This window comes from Bombina bombina, chromosome 2, assembly GCF_027579735.1.
Source record: "Bombina bombina isolate aBomBom1 chromosome 2, aBomBom1.pri, whole genome shotgun sequence".
NCBI classification, from domain to species: domain Eukaryota; kingdom Metazoa; phylum Chordata; class Amphibia; order Anura; family Bombinatoridae; genus Bombina; species Bombina bombina.
Window position 1 is genome coordinate 1,212,937,194 of NC_069500.1, and position 18,524 is coordinate 1,212,955,717.

The following is an 18,524-nucleotide window of genomic DNA, read 5'->3' on the forward strand; positions in this document are numbered from 1 at the left end:
ATAATTTTATAGTGCTGGGTGTTATTATACTGATGCATATACCATTGATCCTATAACCAGCCCTCCTCTGGCTATACCCATGTGCCAGTGTCACTACTGTGTCATTATATAGTGTTGGGTGTTATTATACTGATGCAGATAGCACTGAATCTATAACCAGCCCTCTTCTGGCTATACCCATGTGCCAGTGTCACTACTGTGTCATTATATAGTGCTGCGTGTTATTATACTGATGCATATACCATTGATCCTATAACCAGCCCTCCTCTGGCTATACCCATGTGCCAGTGTCACTACTGTGTCATTATATAGTGCTGTGTGTTATTATACTGATGCAGATACCATTGATCCAATAAGCAGCCCTCCTCTGGCTATACCCATGAGCCAGTGTCACAACTGTGTCATTATATAGTGTTGGGTGTTATTATACTGATGCAGATAGCACTGAATCTATAACCAGCCCTCTTCTGGCTATACCCATGTGCCAGTGTCACTACTGTGTCATTATATAGTGCTGGGTGTTATTATACTGATGCAGATACCATTGATCCTATAACCAGCCCTCCTCTGGCTATACCCATGTGCCAGTGTCACTACTGTGTCATTATATAGTGCTGGGTGTTATTATACTGATGCAGATACCACTGATCCTATAACCAGCCCTCCTCTAGCTATACCCATGTGCCAGTGTCACTACTGTGTCATTATACAGTGCTGGGTGTTATTATACTGATGCAGATAGCATTGAATCTATAACCAGCCCTCCTCTGGCTATACCCATGTGCCAGTGTCACTACTGTGTCATTATATAGTGCTGGGTGTTATTATACTGATGCAGATACCACTGATCCTATAACCAGTCCTCCTCTGGCTATACCCATGTGCCAGTGTCACTACTGTGTCATTATATAGTGCTGGGTGTTATTATACTGATGCAGATACCATTGATCCTATAACCAGCCCTCCTCTGGCTATACCCATGTGCCAGTGTCACTACTGTGTCATTATATAGTGCTGGGTGCTATTATACTGATGCAGATACCACTGATCCTATAACCAGCCCTCCTCTAGCTATACCCATGTGCCAGTGTCACTACTGTGTCATTATATAGTGCTGGGTGTTATTATACTGATGCAGATAGCACTGAATCTATAACCAGCCCTCCTCTGGCTATACCCATGTGCCAGTGTCACTACTGTGTCATTATATAGTGCTGGGTGTTATTATACTGATGCAGATACCACTGATCCTATAATCAGCCCTCCTCTGGATATACCCATGAGCCAGTGTCACTACTGTGTCATTATATAGTGCTGGGTGTTATTATACTGATGCAGATAGCACTGAATCTATAACCAACCCTTGTCTGGCTATACCCATGTGCCAGTGTCACTACTGTGTCATTATATAGTGCTGGGTGTTATTATACTGATGCAGATAGCACTGAATCTATAACCAGCCCTTGTCTGGCTATACACATGTGCCAGTGTCACTACTGTGTCATTATATAGCGCTGGGTGTTATTATACTGATCCAGATACCACTGACTCTATAACCAACCCTTGTCTGGCTATACGCATGTGCCAGTGTCACTACTGTGTCTTTGTATAGAGCTGGGTGCTATTATACAGATGCAGATACACATCCAGTATTTCACTCAGGCTTTAGTTATTCCATAACTTATCACCCAATATCGCTAGCAGTCTCTTGACAAGTCACTAACTTTATTCACACTACATATTTTTTTATTCCTATTATTTAATCAGAAAGAAAAGATATACTAAGGTTGTGGTGGACACTGCAAGGGCTAGTAACGGACACCAGTGTCCGTGTATGGACACCTTGCCTATCCCTGAGCAGAAATGTAAAAATAGCCTTGGTCCCAAACGGTTAGAAAATGGAAAAGTGATGTGGTCACTAAGGGGTTAAGGTTAGGCTTACCATAATTTTTAGAGGTGAAACTGGGACCACCTGGTGCGGTGCCAGTGGGGGTGTGGTCAGGAGCGTGGTCAAGGGGGCGTGGCAATTACCGGTCCTTTTAAAGTAGTAGCTTTTATGTGTGTAATGTTTCGTGGATACTCTACCCTTCCTCAGTCAAACAAGTGAATCACACAGTTTAAATAGACCATAACACCACCCCCTAGTGAAAAAGGCACCATTACGTTGTCATGGCAAATAAATCAATAATATAAATCTCATATTCTAAATAATACTAAACATTAAGCATAATTATCACTTTCATAATTATCAATTTCACAATTTAATATCTGCAGTGTAATATGTGTTTTATGTGTCTAATTAAGGAACAGAGCCAAATACTGATAAGGCATAAATACAACATTGAATGAAAGTAAAAAAGAAACACGTACCTGCTAAAGCTGTTTAAGAGGCTACTCTATACCATAATGCAGGACGATTACAGCCAAAATTCTATCCTGCATGAAGTAAAGCAAGATCCAGGCCAGAAAATCCTGCCTGTACTTCCTGGTCATACCCATATGATTCCCCTAAAGGTGTATTACCGGCAATGTCACCAGGGGTCGGGGGGTGTTAAATTTTTAGAAAAATAAACCAAGTAACACTACAAAATTAAAAAAACCCTATGCTGCTCACTCAGCCGGTATTACTAAATGTAAACTTTGAAGGACACGAACGTTAAGCTAAGCAGGGCTGTATGTAACAAAGTACCAGCATCCAACTATGCTGGAGAGCCACAGTCCAGACAGGTGGGCTGAAACCCAGACACGATTTGAAACCTGGAGGTGGCAACCCTACTGGGACAGAATGAACAACTGGGTGGGACACTGGGACAGCGCCTCCAAACCGGGACAATCCCAGTAAAAGTGGGACTTCTGGTAAGCCTAGTTAAGGTGTTTACTGCCCCTTTAAGTGGAATCAAAAAGTGTATATCAATTAGAAATAATAAACATGTTTTAAAAGTGCACAAGCTAAAGGAATATTAATTTTTTAAAAAAACAACCACCTTAAAAGCAATCTTATAAGCCAGTGGTAGTGGGCAACTTGGAGTCTATAGATCACGTGACCCTAGGAGATCTCCCTTTCAGCCTCTACTACAGTGCTTTCCAAACTGTGTGTCGGGACACACTAGTGTGTCGGCAGCAGTGTGTAGGTGTGTCCCTGCTTCAGCACAAATTTTTTAAAATTTAAATTTATTTTTTTAAATTGTTTTTTGGTTTCTGACTTTCCACCTGCCTGCTACGCATATCACATGGTTGACATGTGATTGATACCTAGTGGGTCACAGATCATCTTAACCAATTGGCACAGCTCAGTGGGAACTGAAACTATTACCATTGGCGGATTTGGCGGCACATTGGCTCCTGACTGCACGTGTAGTCTCCTTAATTGGCTTGTGAATGCAAGTGTAGCCAGTGAGTGGGACAGCAGTGTGTTTGCAGCGTGGGCAGTAGTCAGTCGGTGGCAGCTTAAATGCTGAGCTGAAGTCAGAAGTCAGTGGGATTTTTTTGCAACTAGCTCCCAGTAGTGCATTGCTGCTCCTGCTCTTGATATATGGATAGGAAGTGGAAGCTTAAAAATGCTTGATGATGAAATGTGAGTGTCTTTATCTAATATTACACCAAATATTCTGAAACTGTGTTCATCCCATCAACCTCATACATCCCATTAAAATAGTAAATAGCTATTGGTGTTGTTAAACTTTTTTTAATTCTTGCACATACATACTGTTACTTGTAAATGCATTTTGTTATTAGATAATCTATGTATGTGTCTGTATCTTTTAAAACAAGTTAGTTTAACCTCCTTTTTGCTAGTACAACTGAATTACTGTGTTGCGAAATGATGTAGGTCTACAAAGTGTGTCACCAACATGAAAAGTTTGGAAAGCTCTGCTCTACTAGTACGTGAGTATAATCATTTACTCTCCTGAGTGTTATAGAAATAGTTTAAAAATAGTTAAAAGTAATAACAGGAAACTATAGTAGAAATATTGTTAAGAGAATGTTTGTGAATAGAACCAATACGTCACAAAGTATGTGTGCCACGTGTGCCCCAAAGCAATCTCTGTAAATTAAAAGGAATTAAATATTTCACTTGTATGGGGCTGAAACGGGTTATAAACTATAATAAAGCAAAGAAAACGATGTTTTTATTCTATTCAAACTACTTGCACTTGGGTTATACAAAGTTATGTGAGCTGTCGCGTAATACAGGGTTATTCAATTACATGTGTTATCTAAAAAACCCACAGCCAACCTCTTACTCTCTGCCCCTCCCGCCTCCACTGTTATGAAACTCTACGGAGGTAGGTTTTGTAACCTGTAATATGAACCAATCAGAAGTCTCAGTCGCAGTCACGTGAGCGCCTGGCAGAGCTTTCGCTGTCTTTATGTAACCTGTAACAGAAGCTGTGGGAGGGTGTGTGTAGGGATGTTGTGAGAAGGTTCCATGGCAGAATTAACGGTGGAATGTTGAGTGGCCCAGCAATCTAGAGAACAGAACAATTGAAATCATCGTACAGTGAGTTAATTTGCCGCTCCATCCGGGATGCAGGCGCTGAGAGAGGCTCTGGAGCACTGCTCGTCTACGTTGAACCAGGGATCCCCCGCACGGACTCGTCACCAGCTACAAGCCCTGGTGCACTGTCTGCTGCTGACTTACAAATCCCGGGAAGAGAATGTGGTGTCCGCAGCCTCAAGTCCACTGTTAAGCTGCCCGGGTTGCGGTAACCTATTACTTGACCCCGTGACAGCACAGTGCGGTCACACGTACTGCCGACACTGTCTGAAAGGGGAGCCCAGGAGCCGCTGTCGCCTGTGCCGGGGTGACATGGGCCGCTTACCCCGACGGACTTGTGTTCTGCTAAAGAATGTGACCGATAAATGGTTCCCGCAGGTTGCTAGATTTAGCTGGCAGGACCGGTGTATCTCCGAGCTGCTGGAGGCCCAAGAGTACCGGGAGGTGATACGGAAGAGCCAGGAAGCCCTTCAGGAAGGTAATATTCCTTATTGTAATGACAGTGTAATCGCCTGATGTCGTCTGTCACTATAGTGTCTGAAAAGCAATAAGGAAATTATTTGTATTTATAAAAAAACAGGGCACATCGTTTTTTTGCTCCCCAAAGAGTAAGGTAGGGGGAAATATTGTAAGTGCTAAAGTGTCTATTCTTGCTATAGGCTTTGTTCAGATAGACCAATCTTAAACTGCAGATTGGCAGCAAGATCCACATATACTGAGAAGAGACTTCCGCTGTGTTTTGAATATTTATTCATAAATAACAATTGCAAGCAGCCCATATTGTTTCCAGCAATTGAATGTATCTGCAGAATTATCACATACATGACAACATATGCAATCAACTTCTGCTGGATTTAAAATAGCAGGTGCCATTTTAGGTACTGTACTTTGTAAATACCCAATGGAAGTCATTATTTCTTATATTTAACATCCATTAAAAAATAAGATTCCATTCCTTCATTTTACTTCAGAGATGAGTTTTGATCAAATAAATACTATTTTACTCAAAAAATAACTATATAAAAATACACTTTGTTTAAAACTAGAGAAAAAATCTGTATTCTTCTTCTGCAACTGTTGACTTGCTTTGAAGTATAGTAGCAGTGCATCTTATGGTTTTAAAAAATGGTACTTACACAGGGAAAACGTGAGCTGCAGGTTTTCTTTCATAAGTGTTTTTTTCTGAGCTGTTTTCCTGCATTCCAGCCTTATATCAAGGCAGGTTCCAGTTATCAGCCAGGAAAACACACTGGTAGATGGCTTTATTTAGGCTTTTATTAGTTAAAGTGATTGTAAACAAACGGAGCAAATAAAGGAACTTTCATTCATGAAGTATAAAATACTTAATTCTAAAAGCTCCTTTATTTATTCCAAGTGTTCGCCGCACTGAGCTGCTAAGGTAGCCCACCGGCAGAACGCTATCTTCGCTATTTGGCTGAGAGATGACGTTTCCACCTCTTAGCCAATAGCCGTGTGGGAAATCCGGCTTGGCTATGAGTAAAGTTGCTTAAAATTGCATGCTCTATCTAAATCGTGAGAAAAAAAATTGGGTTTTATATCACTTTAAAGGGATAGAAAGGTCAACATTTAGATCTGCATAAATGCATTTTAATTTGAAACAGAAGCATTTTTGCAATACACTTCCATTAGCAAAAATGCTTCTTGTAAAAGTTACAAGTGATTTTCTGACACACACGAAAATGGACTACACTCTCAAACTAGAGTGGGTGCGTCTGGCACTCACACAAATGCACAGAAACACACAATTTTTAGGAGGTGCACACACTCATACTGCTGATTGCAGTGTCGCTTTCCCATAATATGCACACTAAGGGCTAGATTTATCAAGCCCTTGCGGCAGCAAGTTCTCACAAGAACTTGCTCGCTGCGATTTATCAAGCAGCGGTCACCAGACCGCTGCTTTCCTAACATCTTCGCCATCTCTATTGTGGCAAAATGAAATCTCCTCGGTAGAGTCCGACCAAGGAGATTGACAGCTCCTGCCCGCGCACAGCCAAAATTGCGCTTGTGTGCAATGTTAATTACCTACGGGTAATTTCGCCCCGCCACAGGCAAGCCCCTGTACGCCTCAGCATTGATAAATCTAGCCCTAACAGTGCTGCAGTGGACTGTGTGACTAGGCATGTTCAAATCAACAGCATTTGTGTGTGTATGCTGTGCACCATGGGCTCTGTGCATGCTGATAGCGGAGGAGATTAGCAGCATGGCATGTTTAGAATTGTAGCTCCCATGTGAATTACATTCCCCAGCATGCACTGCCAAGTTGTCTTCTGGTACAGGCAGTAGGCAAATGGGAGAGCCAAGGCTCCTAGGTTTATTAAGCCCTGTATTACAATGTTCGAATAATACCTAGATTTACAAAAGCACAGAAAATTAAGTAAAAAATATATTTATATAGAGCTGTGAGTAAAGTACCAGATGCATAGATCTTCTATTTTAATTAATCATAGTGATACATACAAATGGTAGCCACTTCCAAGGAGTAGCTTGTTGCAAGTAGATGTATTAACTTCACAAACTTATCTTTGCGCTACTGTGACAAATCAATTCACATTTGGTACATGTTACGCCAGTGATTCCCAGATTAATTTAGCCATGGTGCTCAGTGTTTTATAGTTAGCGATACACAGGACTTAGAATAGATCTCAAGTAAACCAAACTGTTTCTTTAGCATGAGCCTTAAAGGGATAGGAAAGTCAAAATTAAGCTTTCGTGATTCGGGTGAAGCATGTAATTTTACACATTTTTTATTATACTTTTGTTATTTTTATTTATTTATAAAGCACCAACATATAACCCAGAGCTGTAACATTAAAGGGACACTGAACCCAAATTTTTTCTTTTGTGATTCATATAGAGCAAGCAATTTTAAGCAACTTTCTAATTTACTCCTATTATCAATTTTTCTTCGTTCTCTTGCTTTCTTTATTTGAAAAAAAAGACATCTAAGCTAAGGAGCCAGCCAATTTGTGGTTCAGAACCATGGACAGCACTTGTTTATTGATGCTGTCCAATCAGCAAGGACAACCCAGGTTGTTCACCAAAAATGGGCCGGCATCTAAACTTAAATTCTTGCCTTTAAAATAAAGATATCAAGAGAATGAATAAAATTTGATCATAGGAGTAAATTAGAAAGCTGCTTAAAATTGCATGCTCTATCTGTATCATGAAAGAAAAAATTTGGGTACAGTAGCAGAGTAAAATAATCGGAAGACATTTTGCATAAATCGTAAGGGTAGAGGGTTGCTGTAAGCCATCTTTATATATAACGATCAACAGGACAGGTGGACTCGTGAGCTTACATTCTATTGTCACATTTACTTTGTTCTTTTGGTGTCCTTTGTTAAAAACACTGTACAGATCCTAATGTGCAGCAGGAGATCTGCTAAGGCAGGATACAGCCGGTGATTGGTGGCTACAGGCATTGATTGGCTCACCAGCTGTGACCCTTCTCTGGAGCAGCAATGCATTGTGGTTCTTCAGGAGAATTTTTTTACACCTTTGTGTGGACTGCACATTGATACCAATGCATGATAACAAATTAATATGCCGTGATAAATTAGAACATGTTATTATTACACTAACATAGGTGATTGGAAATGCAGGTTTTTTTTTGTGTGGGTTAAACATAGCATCTGTGTGTTCTGAGTGTAAAGGGGTATATTTACAGGCTGAAAAATAAGCACTGTAATCCTCCTGCCCCAGTCTGTCTTCAGTATTGTTTTGTTTGTTTGTACACCATGTTTTAGCACTGCAGAATCTATTGCTGTATTACAAATAAATGTTTTAAAAAAACAATACACATAATTCCCTTCTCTTGTTCTTAGCCCCGATATAAAATGGCATCACATCATATGACTCTGTACATTTTATGGCCTATTAACAAAAAGTTCATTTTATCTATAGAGGTGAATAATTATTTTTATTGCAAGTCTAAATGCTGCAATTGTCCTTTTCTGGCATTTACTGTAGGAAGACTCCCTATGTATCACATGACTGGTTATGAAACTTGGTTCTTACATCATCTGTTACAAAACCAGTGGCACACAGCACAGTCTGAAAAGGAAAGTGCGAGTTGGGTTTAAAGAACAGGCTACTAATTTGATACAATGCAAAGAATTACATTTTTGTCATCAATTAGCATTTGTTTACTGTATGTATTATCAATTAAGTGAATAATTAGGATTAAAACTTGCACATTTTAAAGTTTAGCGCATAAATGAAAAGTGTGTTTATTAGTCCTGGGAATCAGGGGAGAACTACCATTAAAGGGTCACTAAACCCACATTTTTTTTTCTTTCATGATTCAGATAGAGCATGCAACTTTCTAATTTACTCCTATTATTATCATTTTTTTTCTTCCTTTTCTTGCTATCTTTATTTAAAAAGCAGGAATGTGATGCATAGGAGCCGGCCCATTTTTAGTTCAGAACCTGGGTTATTCTTGCTTTATTGGTGGGTAAATGTAAGCCTCCAATAAGCAAGCGCTATCCATGGTTCTGAATCTAAAATGGGCTGGCTGATAAGATTTACATTCCTGCTTTTAAAATAAATATAGCAAGAGAGAGAAGAAAAATTGATAATAGGAATAAATTAGAAAGTTGATTAAAACTTCATGCTCTATCTGAATCATGAAAGAAAACATTTGGGTTCAGTGTCACTTTAATGCAGTGGCACCAGGTCCCAAGTGCTGGGGGCCTATAGCATACTAAGGAGTTACTTTTGAGGGTCCGAAAACAATGTTGAGTAGGTCCACTACTGCTGGGAAGAAAGTTTTAATAACTTTGTGTACGAATAATCTATCGATGAGGGTTTGACACAAATGTAGGAGCCGCCAGCAAGCACATTGAGGAGCAATAGAACTTCCTCCACCTTTAAAGACTAATTCACAAAGGCTGGAGCACACACAGCGAGACAAGGGATTTTGTTTAAAATGCTCTAACTGAATAGAACATTTAAATGGACAGTAAATACCTTTCGCTTGGCCAATAAGATGATGCTACGCACCAGAAATGCCCACGTGTGCCCAAATGTATCCACGTCTATATATTGTGCTTTTGGGTCCACAATAAACGAAACCTTTGCTAATGATAACCTGCCTGTGTGTGTTATTTTGGTAATTGTTTCCCAGACGTCTGAGAAGGTCACTGTTTTCATCCAAGACTCATCTTCCAATATTGTCCCGGGATAATAATTCCTACCACTTTCCATTTCAATAAAATGGTTTAGTTATGTATAGTGAAACAACTTTACAATCTCCTTTCATTATTTATCTTGTCCCCTTTTTCATGTAATTTAAACTCTGAAATTTGTGGCTTTTCTAATTCTCAGATCTGAAAAAGCACATTTCAGACTTCAAGAATAACCCTGCTACATGCATTCCCCTAATTGGCTTTGAAAGAAAATAACTGCAGTGCATCTTATACTTGCATGACTGGTGCTAGCCTTGTTAGCTGCAGACTTAAGACCATATTGGCTCCTCCAAATGAGGCAAGTGGTGTGCTGCAACTGTTTTTCAATAGCTGAACTCAACCTACAAAATATTAGTTTGCATTTAAATATTTAGGCTTGGCTGATTTTGTTGTAATTACAGGTCACCACTTCTGCTGTCATACTGTAGAACAAGGTGTTTACTGTCCCTGTAAGTCAAAATTTTGACATCTAATAACATGCTTAAAGTAATGGTTAATCCTAGTGTTTGTGAAATGCTAGGATTTAACAGTGCAACAAATAAAGGGGACTTTCAGTCATGAAGTATTAAATACCTCGTGCTGAAAGTTCCTTTATTTGCCTGTAGCATATGTCACGCTGAGCGCCTCAGGCTGCCCACAGCAGAACGCTATTTTTTTCAATGATGTGACGTTTCCACCTCTTAGCCAATAGCCGTGCGGCCCAGTTGGCATTATGCCGGATATCTAGCTTGGAGCTCGCTATTGGCTAAGATCACCTCACTGAAAAATATTGTTCTGCCATGGGCAGCCTAAGGCACTCGGGGCCAAATATGCTACAGACAAATAAAGGAACTTTCAGTATTTTATACTTCATGACTGAAAGTCCCTTTTTATTTGTTGCACTGGTTCATACTAGAATTTCAAAAACACTAGGATTTACCATCACTTTAAAGGGACACTGAACCCAATTTTTTTTTTCTTTCGTGATTCAGATAGATCCATGCAAATTTAAGCAACTTTCTAATTTACTTCTATTATCAAATTTTCTTCATTCTCTTGGTATCTTTATTTGAAAAGCAAGAATGTAAGTTTAGATACCGGCCCATTTTTGGTGAACAACCTGGGTTGTTCTTGCTGATTGGTGGATAAATTCACCCACCAATTATCAAGTGCTGTCCATGGAACCTGAACCAAAAAAATAGCTTAGATGCCTTTTTAAAAAAAATAAAGATAGCAAGAGAATGAAGAAAAATCGATAATCTCAGTAAATTAGAAAGTTGCTTAAAATTGCATGCTCTATCTGGCGCACTTTGGTGTACTTTAAACTTTTACGATGTGTCAAACATTTTATCATTTTAACATAGTATGTGTTTTAACTTACAATCCTTTTTCCCAACCCTCAAACAGAGCCTTATGACTTGACGCTACATGTTTACATGGCTGAGGCATACAGCGGACTATATGAATATGATCGAGCTCTTGAGGAACTGAACTTTGTACTTTTAAATCAGCCCAACTGGCCAGAGGTAATGTATATTCCACTGATTCTAGTGTATCAATGTGATGGCGTCTATACATAAGTTGCTGTTTACAATTGGCTTATAGTAAAGCAACAAGATGGTTCTATTAAACCACAGCTGTACAAAATTCAGCAACACATAATGACCTGATTGTTATTTTTTGTACAACATAATAGCATTCTCATAAATTCTCCTTGTGTACCATACTGATGATATAAAAACTAAATACCAAAAAGTCATAGATATGAGAGGAACTTGTTTTGTTAGAAGCATTACAAAAATGGTGCTTCTGAAAAACAGGCGGCTTTTTTTTTTTTTTTTTTTTCTTCTTCTTGAAACATTTGCTTTTTTGTGGCCTGTGGGTTGTTGTTGTTGTTGTTGTTGTTGTTGCATGGTCTCCTTATACTTGTCTGCTTAAAGGGATAAACTTTAACTGCTGTAATTAAAAAAAGTGACTTAAAGGGACAGTGTACTATAACATTGTTTGTGTTTCCAATTACTTTTTTTTTTTTTTTACCCACTGCAGAGTATAAAATGTATGAAATTTGCTTATTTGTGTATGTGAATTAGCTGATTTTGTGTTTTAAAGCCACAACCTAATAAAATAGGTTGAGCTTGTAGATATAATCAGATCTCATTACTGTATCACATTGTGTACATATACCTGCTTCTTTATCTTATATCTGTCCATAAACCAATTACCAATACTTGTAGAGAACAATGGAAAATTAACATTTTATTACCTTATCTCTTCTATAACCAACTGGGAGTGTAATTTCTTCTACTGGCTGTGTTAATACAGCTTGGCCTCATGGCCAAAAACTTTCAGGATGGGTGGGGATACCACAGGCTAAATAAACTATTTCAAATGCCAATATAAGTGTAATGGAAATACTTTTAAACAATTTAATACACTCCAGCAGGTAAATTGGAGCTTTGGGAACAAATTAAAGGGGAGAAAATGTTTGAGTAAACTGTCCCTTTTAATGGAAATCATCGTGATATGTATTATTCATCATTCTTAAATTTACCTTTTCTTATTAAAGGGACACTGAACCCAAATTTTTTTCTTTTGTGATTCAGATAGAGCGTGCAATTTTGTAATTTTACTCCTATTAATTTTTCTTCGTTCTCTTGCTATCCTTATTTGAAAAATAAGGCTTCTAAGCCTTTTTTTTTTTTTTTTTTTTTTTTTTTTTTTTTCTTCAGTACTCTGGACAGCACTTTTTATTGGTGGATGAATTTATCCACCAATCGGCAAGAGCAACCCAGGTTGTTCACCAAAAATGGGCTAGCATCTAAACTTAAATTCTTGCATTTCAAATAAAGATACCAAGAGAATGAAGAAAATTTGATAATAGGAGTAAATTAAAAAGTTGATTAATATGGCACGCTGTATCTGAATCACGAAAGAAAAATTTGGGTTCAGTGTCCCTTTAAGTGTTAATTACTTCTGTCACAGCCCTGCAAGGGCACTTGGCTCTCTCTAGGAAGGTATCTAGCTTGATTTAAAAACTTTTAGAGTAACATGAGCTGATTTTACTATTCACTAAAAGCTAGTGAGACAGGATCTGTCTCTGCTCAGAAGGGGCAGAATGCAAGTTTTCAGCATGTCTGCTATTTTTAACACAGTCTGTTTCTTTTTATGTTTACTTTGATTAAAACTTTTTTTTTTTTTTTTTTTTTACTCAAGAAGTACTCTTTAATATCCTTTTGAAATAAACAGTGCTTGTACCTTTTTGTTTCATATGGCAAAGCAAGTCTTAAATGTAATGATTACAGCCCTGAATTCAAGCTTAACGGGTATAGAAATACAAAAACGCACATTAAAAGTGTGAATATTCAAGCCAAATAATATAATTCTCTTGTTTATCCAAATGCTAAAATATCACCTTCTATCAGTGTAGTGTGGCTGTAAAAGTGCTTAATTCAGTGTGACAAACATTTCTTTGTATTACTTATTAGGTGTACTCTAAGAAGGCAAATGTGTTGCAGAAAATGGGACACCTGTATGAATCCTTGAAGTTTTATCTTCATTGTCTGGCACTTGATGAAGAGTTTGGACCTGCCAGGGAAGAAATAGAAAAGGTATTGTTTTGCTTTTGTGCTTTATAAAAGGTCTATCGAACACATTAACAGTTGAAAAATGTATTGGTTAGCCCCAAAAAAAAATCCCATTTTATTGAATATGAACATTTCTAAGGCTAAATACATATAGCAATGCTAGGCTTAGAAATTGTCAATCCTTTTCATTCAAAAACATGTTTAACTGTTGCAGTTTCATATACTGTACATGCTAGAAAAATATTGAACCCAGCCCCCCCTTTGAGCTAAGTGAAGTATAGTTTTCAAGATCTATATTTATTTGTCCCCCCTCTATACTGCTGCTGAATGTCATAATGGTTAGTACAGTAGCTTATGTTGTAGCGTTGTTACAGCTCATTATAAAATAACACTTTATTCATATTTAACAAACTTAGTAGAGGTGTATAACCATGTGATTGGGACATAGCACAAGAGTTTACTAGTCAGGGACAAAGGTTAACTCTAAGGAGAAACAAAATGTACTAGTTCAGACAAATGGAAATAAGTGTGTGTGTTATGTTTAATAATACATTTTTATTCTTTTTACAGTTACTTTGTGACTTGTTATCTCCGGTACCAGAGAATGTGAAAGAATCTTTGAAGGATCCTGTTTGGAATTCACCAGCACGTTCCCCACTCAAACCATTTGTGCTTGGCACTGACGAAGAACCTGCCCATAACCGCTGTGAGGATGAGGTAATTTTTAGTGCAATGGGCAGATGTTCATCCATAAGCATTATGAGCATATAAGGCCATGTATACTCCTCTTAAAGGGACATGAAACACAATTTTACTTTCATGATTCTTACTGCACATAAGATTTAAATAACATTCTAATTTACTTCTATTATGAGATTGACTTCATTCTCTTTGTATCCTATGTTGAAGGAGCAGCAATGCACTACTGGAAGCTAGCTGCGCATACATCAGGTGAGCCAGAGCCATGTATGTGTAGCTAGCGTCCAGTAGTGCATTGCCGCTCCTAATCATACCTAGGTATGCACCATTTTTACTGTTAATATTGTTTTATCGGTAGAACGGTGGCTTAAAGCAGTAGTTGCACTCCCCTTGTAGATTCTAAATCATGACAGTTTGTACCTTTTTTTTTTTTTTTTTTTTTTTTTTTTTTTTTTTTTTTTTGTAAAATTGTTCAAAATTGAATCCTGTATAATCATTTTGTAGTATATATTCATTATTATGATTTAAAACACAGGGTAAAACTCGGATATAAAAAAAGACAAATGTAAATGCAATACAGTGGTGCTTCATTAGTGAAGTCCAGTACCATTATAGTAAAAACGATTCTTTAATTTGTTACAGCATGTCATTTTAAAGGGACACTGTAATAAAAAAAAACAACTTGGTTTAAATTGATTGAACCTTTATAAATAAAACTTTTAAATGCACTTTCATTTCTAAATAATTACTGTTCCGCCGCAATTTCATTTAGATTTTTTATTTATTTCCAAACCCACTCTGTGGGTACAGTTGCTGTTTTTCCAATCTGGGCTGAGAACCCAGGCTGGAATATGGCGGCTCTTAGCCGCGATGCGCATGAGTAGGCACTAATAATGTCATTGTAGATGTCACTCACTGGAAGTCTATGATGAATTTAGGAGACCCGCTCAATAATTCGGGCATCAGGGAGGTAATATGCGCATGCGTGAATTGAACAATTCAAATGCGCATGCGCAGGGTGACGATATCGTCAGATAATTATATTCAGGCACTCGCCATCCTATTGGATATTGCTTTGGATCATGTATTGCCCATATTTGTGGGTTTGGTTTAGTGACGTTATTGCCAAAAAATTATTATATTTTATAACTATAAGAAGCATCGTTGGAGAACAAAAGTAGGTCATTTAGCTTATATTTAATTATGTTGGATACAATTTGTGTTCCATTTCTGTGCAAAAAAACAAAAGGTTTGTAATCCTTTAATATTAGCAGCCCTGTAACTCTGTATTTAAAGGGAAATGAAAAGCAATATTTTCATGTTTCAAATAGAGCAAGTGATTTTTAAACTACTTTTCAAATTGTCTATAAGATAGGGGGCGCCCTAGGAATGTTAATTAGTATAAATACTTAGATGTGCAATGGGAATACAATGGTAGAATTAATACTCAGTAACTATGTAATATATATGATGGGTTAGTGTGGTGTATGTCTAAGGCTGATGAATACAAAACAGATCAATGTGACTCATAGAATTGTTAACACAGTTAATACATAAAATGTCCAGTTGTTTTGGAACAAAAATACAATAAATGAGTAGATTACAAAGTCTTTAGAAGATGGACTGGAGGGGTTCAAGGCAGCAATCTGTAGAGGACCCGGCCTGGACCCTATAAGGATAATCTATAGACGAGAAGAAAGACAGATGCGCCACATGGCCCAATATTGTTTGTTCCACACAAAATAAATGATCAAGTTGTGCTATATTGAACTCACAATCTAAGGAGCACTCCAATTAGTGCAGTGGGAGCAGTCTGGGATCTATGACAGTCACCCAGCAGACCGACCTCTCGGTATAGAGATGGATATTCTGTGATAAAGATACAAAAAGACACAAAGGTGCCTATATGGCCTAGTACAGTCTTAACCCAAAGAGCAATAGTGTGTATAATATATATATATATATATATATATATATATATATATATATATATATATATATATACTCACAATTTTTGTAGCATCTCCATTGATGCTATTCAGGCAGGAAGGGATCAATACAGTCCCCCAACAGACTATGACAAGGCTTCCACAGGAGGCAATCGGCAAAAGTCCAGTGGACCAAGGATAGATCCAAATAATACACGATAGCAAGTGTTTTTATATAAGAGTTATAAACTTTACTTAAAAGGATAAAATCAAGCAACGCGTTTCTCAGCAACAAGCTGTTTCATCAGGCTTATAAAAAATGACTAAAACACTTGCTATATATAACCCACAATTTGTATCAACATAATTAGCGACACCTGTAGTGGGAGTGGCTGAAGTCAACTCCCTCATAGTAGAACCTATCAACATTCATGGCCTTCAGCCACTCCCACTACAGGTGTCGCTAATTATGTTGATACAAATTGTGGGTTATATATAGCAAGTGTTTTAGTCATTTTTTATAAGCCTGATGAAACAGCTTATTGCTGAGAAACGCGTTGCTTGATTTTATCCTTTTAAGTAAAGTTTATAACTCTTATATAAAAACACTTGCTATCGTGTATTATTTGGATCTATCCTTGGTCCACTGGACTTTTGCCGATTGCCTCCTGTGGAAGCCTTGTCATAGTCTGTTGGGTGACTGTATTGATCCCTTCCTGTCTGATTTATATACTATACACACTATTGCTCTTTGGGTTAAGACTGTACTAGGCCATATAGGCACCTTTGTGTCTTTTTGTATCTTTATCACAGAATATCCATCTCTATACCAAGAGGTCGGTCTGCTGGGTGACTGTCATAGATCCCAGACTGCGCCCACTGCACTAATTGGAGTGCTCCTTAGATTGTGAGTTCAATATAGCACAACTTGATCATTTATTTTGTGTGGAACAAACAATATTGGGCCATGTGGCGCATCTGTCTTTCTTCTCATCTATACTTTCCAAATTGCTGCACTACTGGGAGCTATCTGAAGACATCTGGTGAATCCATGAAGAGGCTAGCTCCCAGTAAAGCATCTAGCGCCCAGTAATGCATTGCTGTTCGTTTAAAATCACGTTTCATCTGCATTGCTGTTCGTTTAAAATCACGTTTCATCTGCATTGCTGTTCGTTTAAAATCACGTTTCATCTGCATTGCTGTTCGTTTAAAATCACGTTTCATCTGAATCTTTAAAGACAAATTTTGGGGTTTCATGTCCCTTTTTTAACCTCTTTGCAGGGTCACTAATGTTCTTACATACTTTAAAGAATTAGAGCATTGTAATATGTCTCCTATAATGGCTCTTTAGTTGCAGTTATATACTGTGTATGTTTTTTTGTTTTGTTTAAAAAGTATGTGGAGGTTGTATTTGCTCACTTGGTTCAAATGTTGGAAGCATTTTAACCCCTTTGCGGCCTTATGACGTTCTATGCCATCCTAATTTCCTTTAATGTCACTGCTTTTGAATTTTCCAATTGATTTAGCTGTGCAATGCTATTGAACTGAATGATTTTCTTCATTCTGTAGAATAAGGACATGCCAAAAGCAAAGGATTTGAGTAGCAGTTGCCTACACAGAGTGCAATCCATACAACTGATTTACTCTCCTGAAGAGCCAGCCGCAAGCGAGAGCCTTAAAAGGGTGGCATCAGAGCCATTATTATCCAGAAAGGAAAAGGGAATCTTTCTAAAAAGAAAATTTTCTTTCTCTGAACAAGATGCAAGTGTATGTGAAGATGAAAGAAAGAAGCATGTGAAGCAGGAAGGTAGGTTCCATATATTTTATGCCACATTTTTACTGTTAACATTAACACACACCCGCCTTAGTAGTGAATACAATTTGAGAATCTGCTTGTATTTAACATATAGTATATCGTTTCACAACATAATTTGCATAGTTATAGATAACTTCATTTGTTTTGGAATGTGAGAGTTGTGTAAGCCTCAAGCTGATCTGTCGTCTTCCTGGCATTTACCAGCTCATCAAATAGCATCTTATCTTTCCACTCTGTTTCATCGTAGAAACATCAGAACCAGGAAAATATTTAATTGCCAGCAGGAATATTCCAGAAGGTCATGTTGATCTGGCCGATTTTGAATGCTCCCTTTGTATGAGGTAAGTTAGAAATACACACCACAAAATACTGTTTTTTTTTTGTTTTTTTTTTTCCAACTTATTTTTTTTTAAAAATGGTCCTGTTTAGATTTTTTTGATTTTATTATTTATTTATTTTTAATCTAAATTTTAGATTATTCTATGAGCCAGTGACCACCCCATGTGGACATACGTTTTGCAAAAAATGTTTGGAGCGTTGTTTAGATCACACACCACAGTGTCCCTTATGCAAAGAAAGTTTGACAGAGGTAACGCATGCTACTTTTGTGTTTGTTTTTTTGTTCCCTCCCCCCCCCCTATATTCTTGTGCTATACTGATATTAATTTTTTTATATTCCATTCCGTTTTAGTACCTAGCTACTAGAAACTACAATGTGACCCATATGTTGGAAGATCTAATAAAGAGGTATCTCCCTGAAGCGCTGTCAGATAGGAAAATAATCCATGAAGAAGAAACAGCAGAGAT

At 37.7% G+C, this 18,524-nt stretch overlaps 1 protein-coding gene across 1 annotated transcript in view; it reads left to right on the plus strand.

Moving 5' to 3' along the window:
* The first annotated feature begins 4,370 nt into the window (after positions 1–4,370).
* Positions 4,371–18,524, plus strand: part of LONRF1 (LON peptidase N-terminal domain and ring finger 1) — a 25,794-nt gene continuing 11,640 nt past the window's right edge. The window contains exons 1-8 of the mRNA XM_053703935.1: positions 4,371–4,976; positions 11,098–11,216; positions 13,176–13,298; positions 13,845–13,991; positions 17,471–17,708; positions 17,965–18,058; positions 18,192–18,306; positions 18,409–18,524. The exon at positions 18,409–18,524 is cut by the window's right edge and continues 6 nt beyond it. Coding sequence (XP_053559910.1) covers positions 4,529–4,976; positions 11,098–11,216; positions 13,176–13,298; positions 13,845–13,991; positions 17,471–17,708; positions 17,965–18,058; positions 18,192–18,306; positions 18,409–18,524 — 1,400 coding nt within the window. The 5' untranslated portion in view covers positions 4,371–4,528. The remainder of the gene's footprint in view (positions 4,977–11,097; positions 11,217–13,175; positions 13,299–13,844; positions 13,992–17,470; positions 17,709–17,964; positions 18,059–18,191; positions 18,307–18,408) is intronic.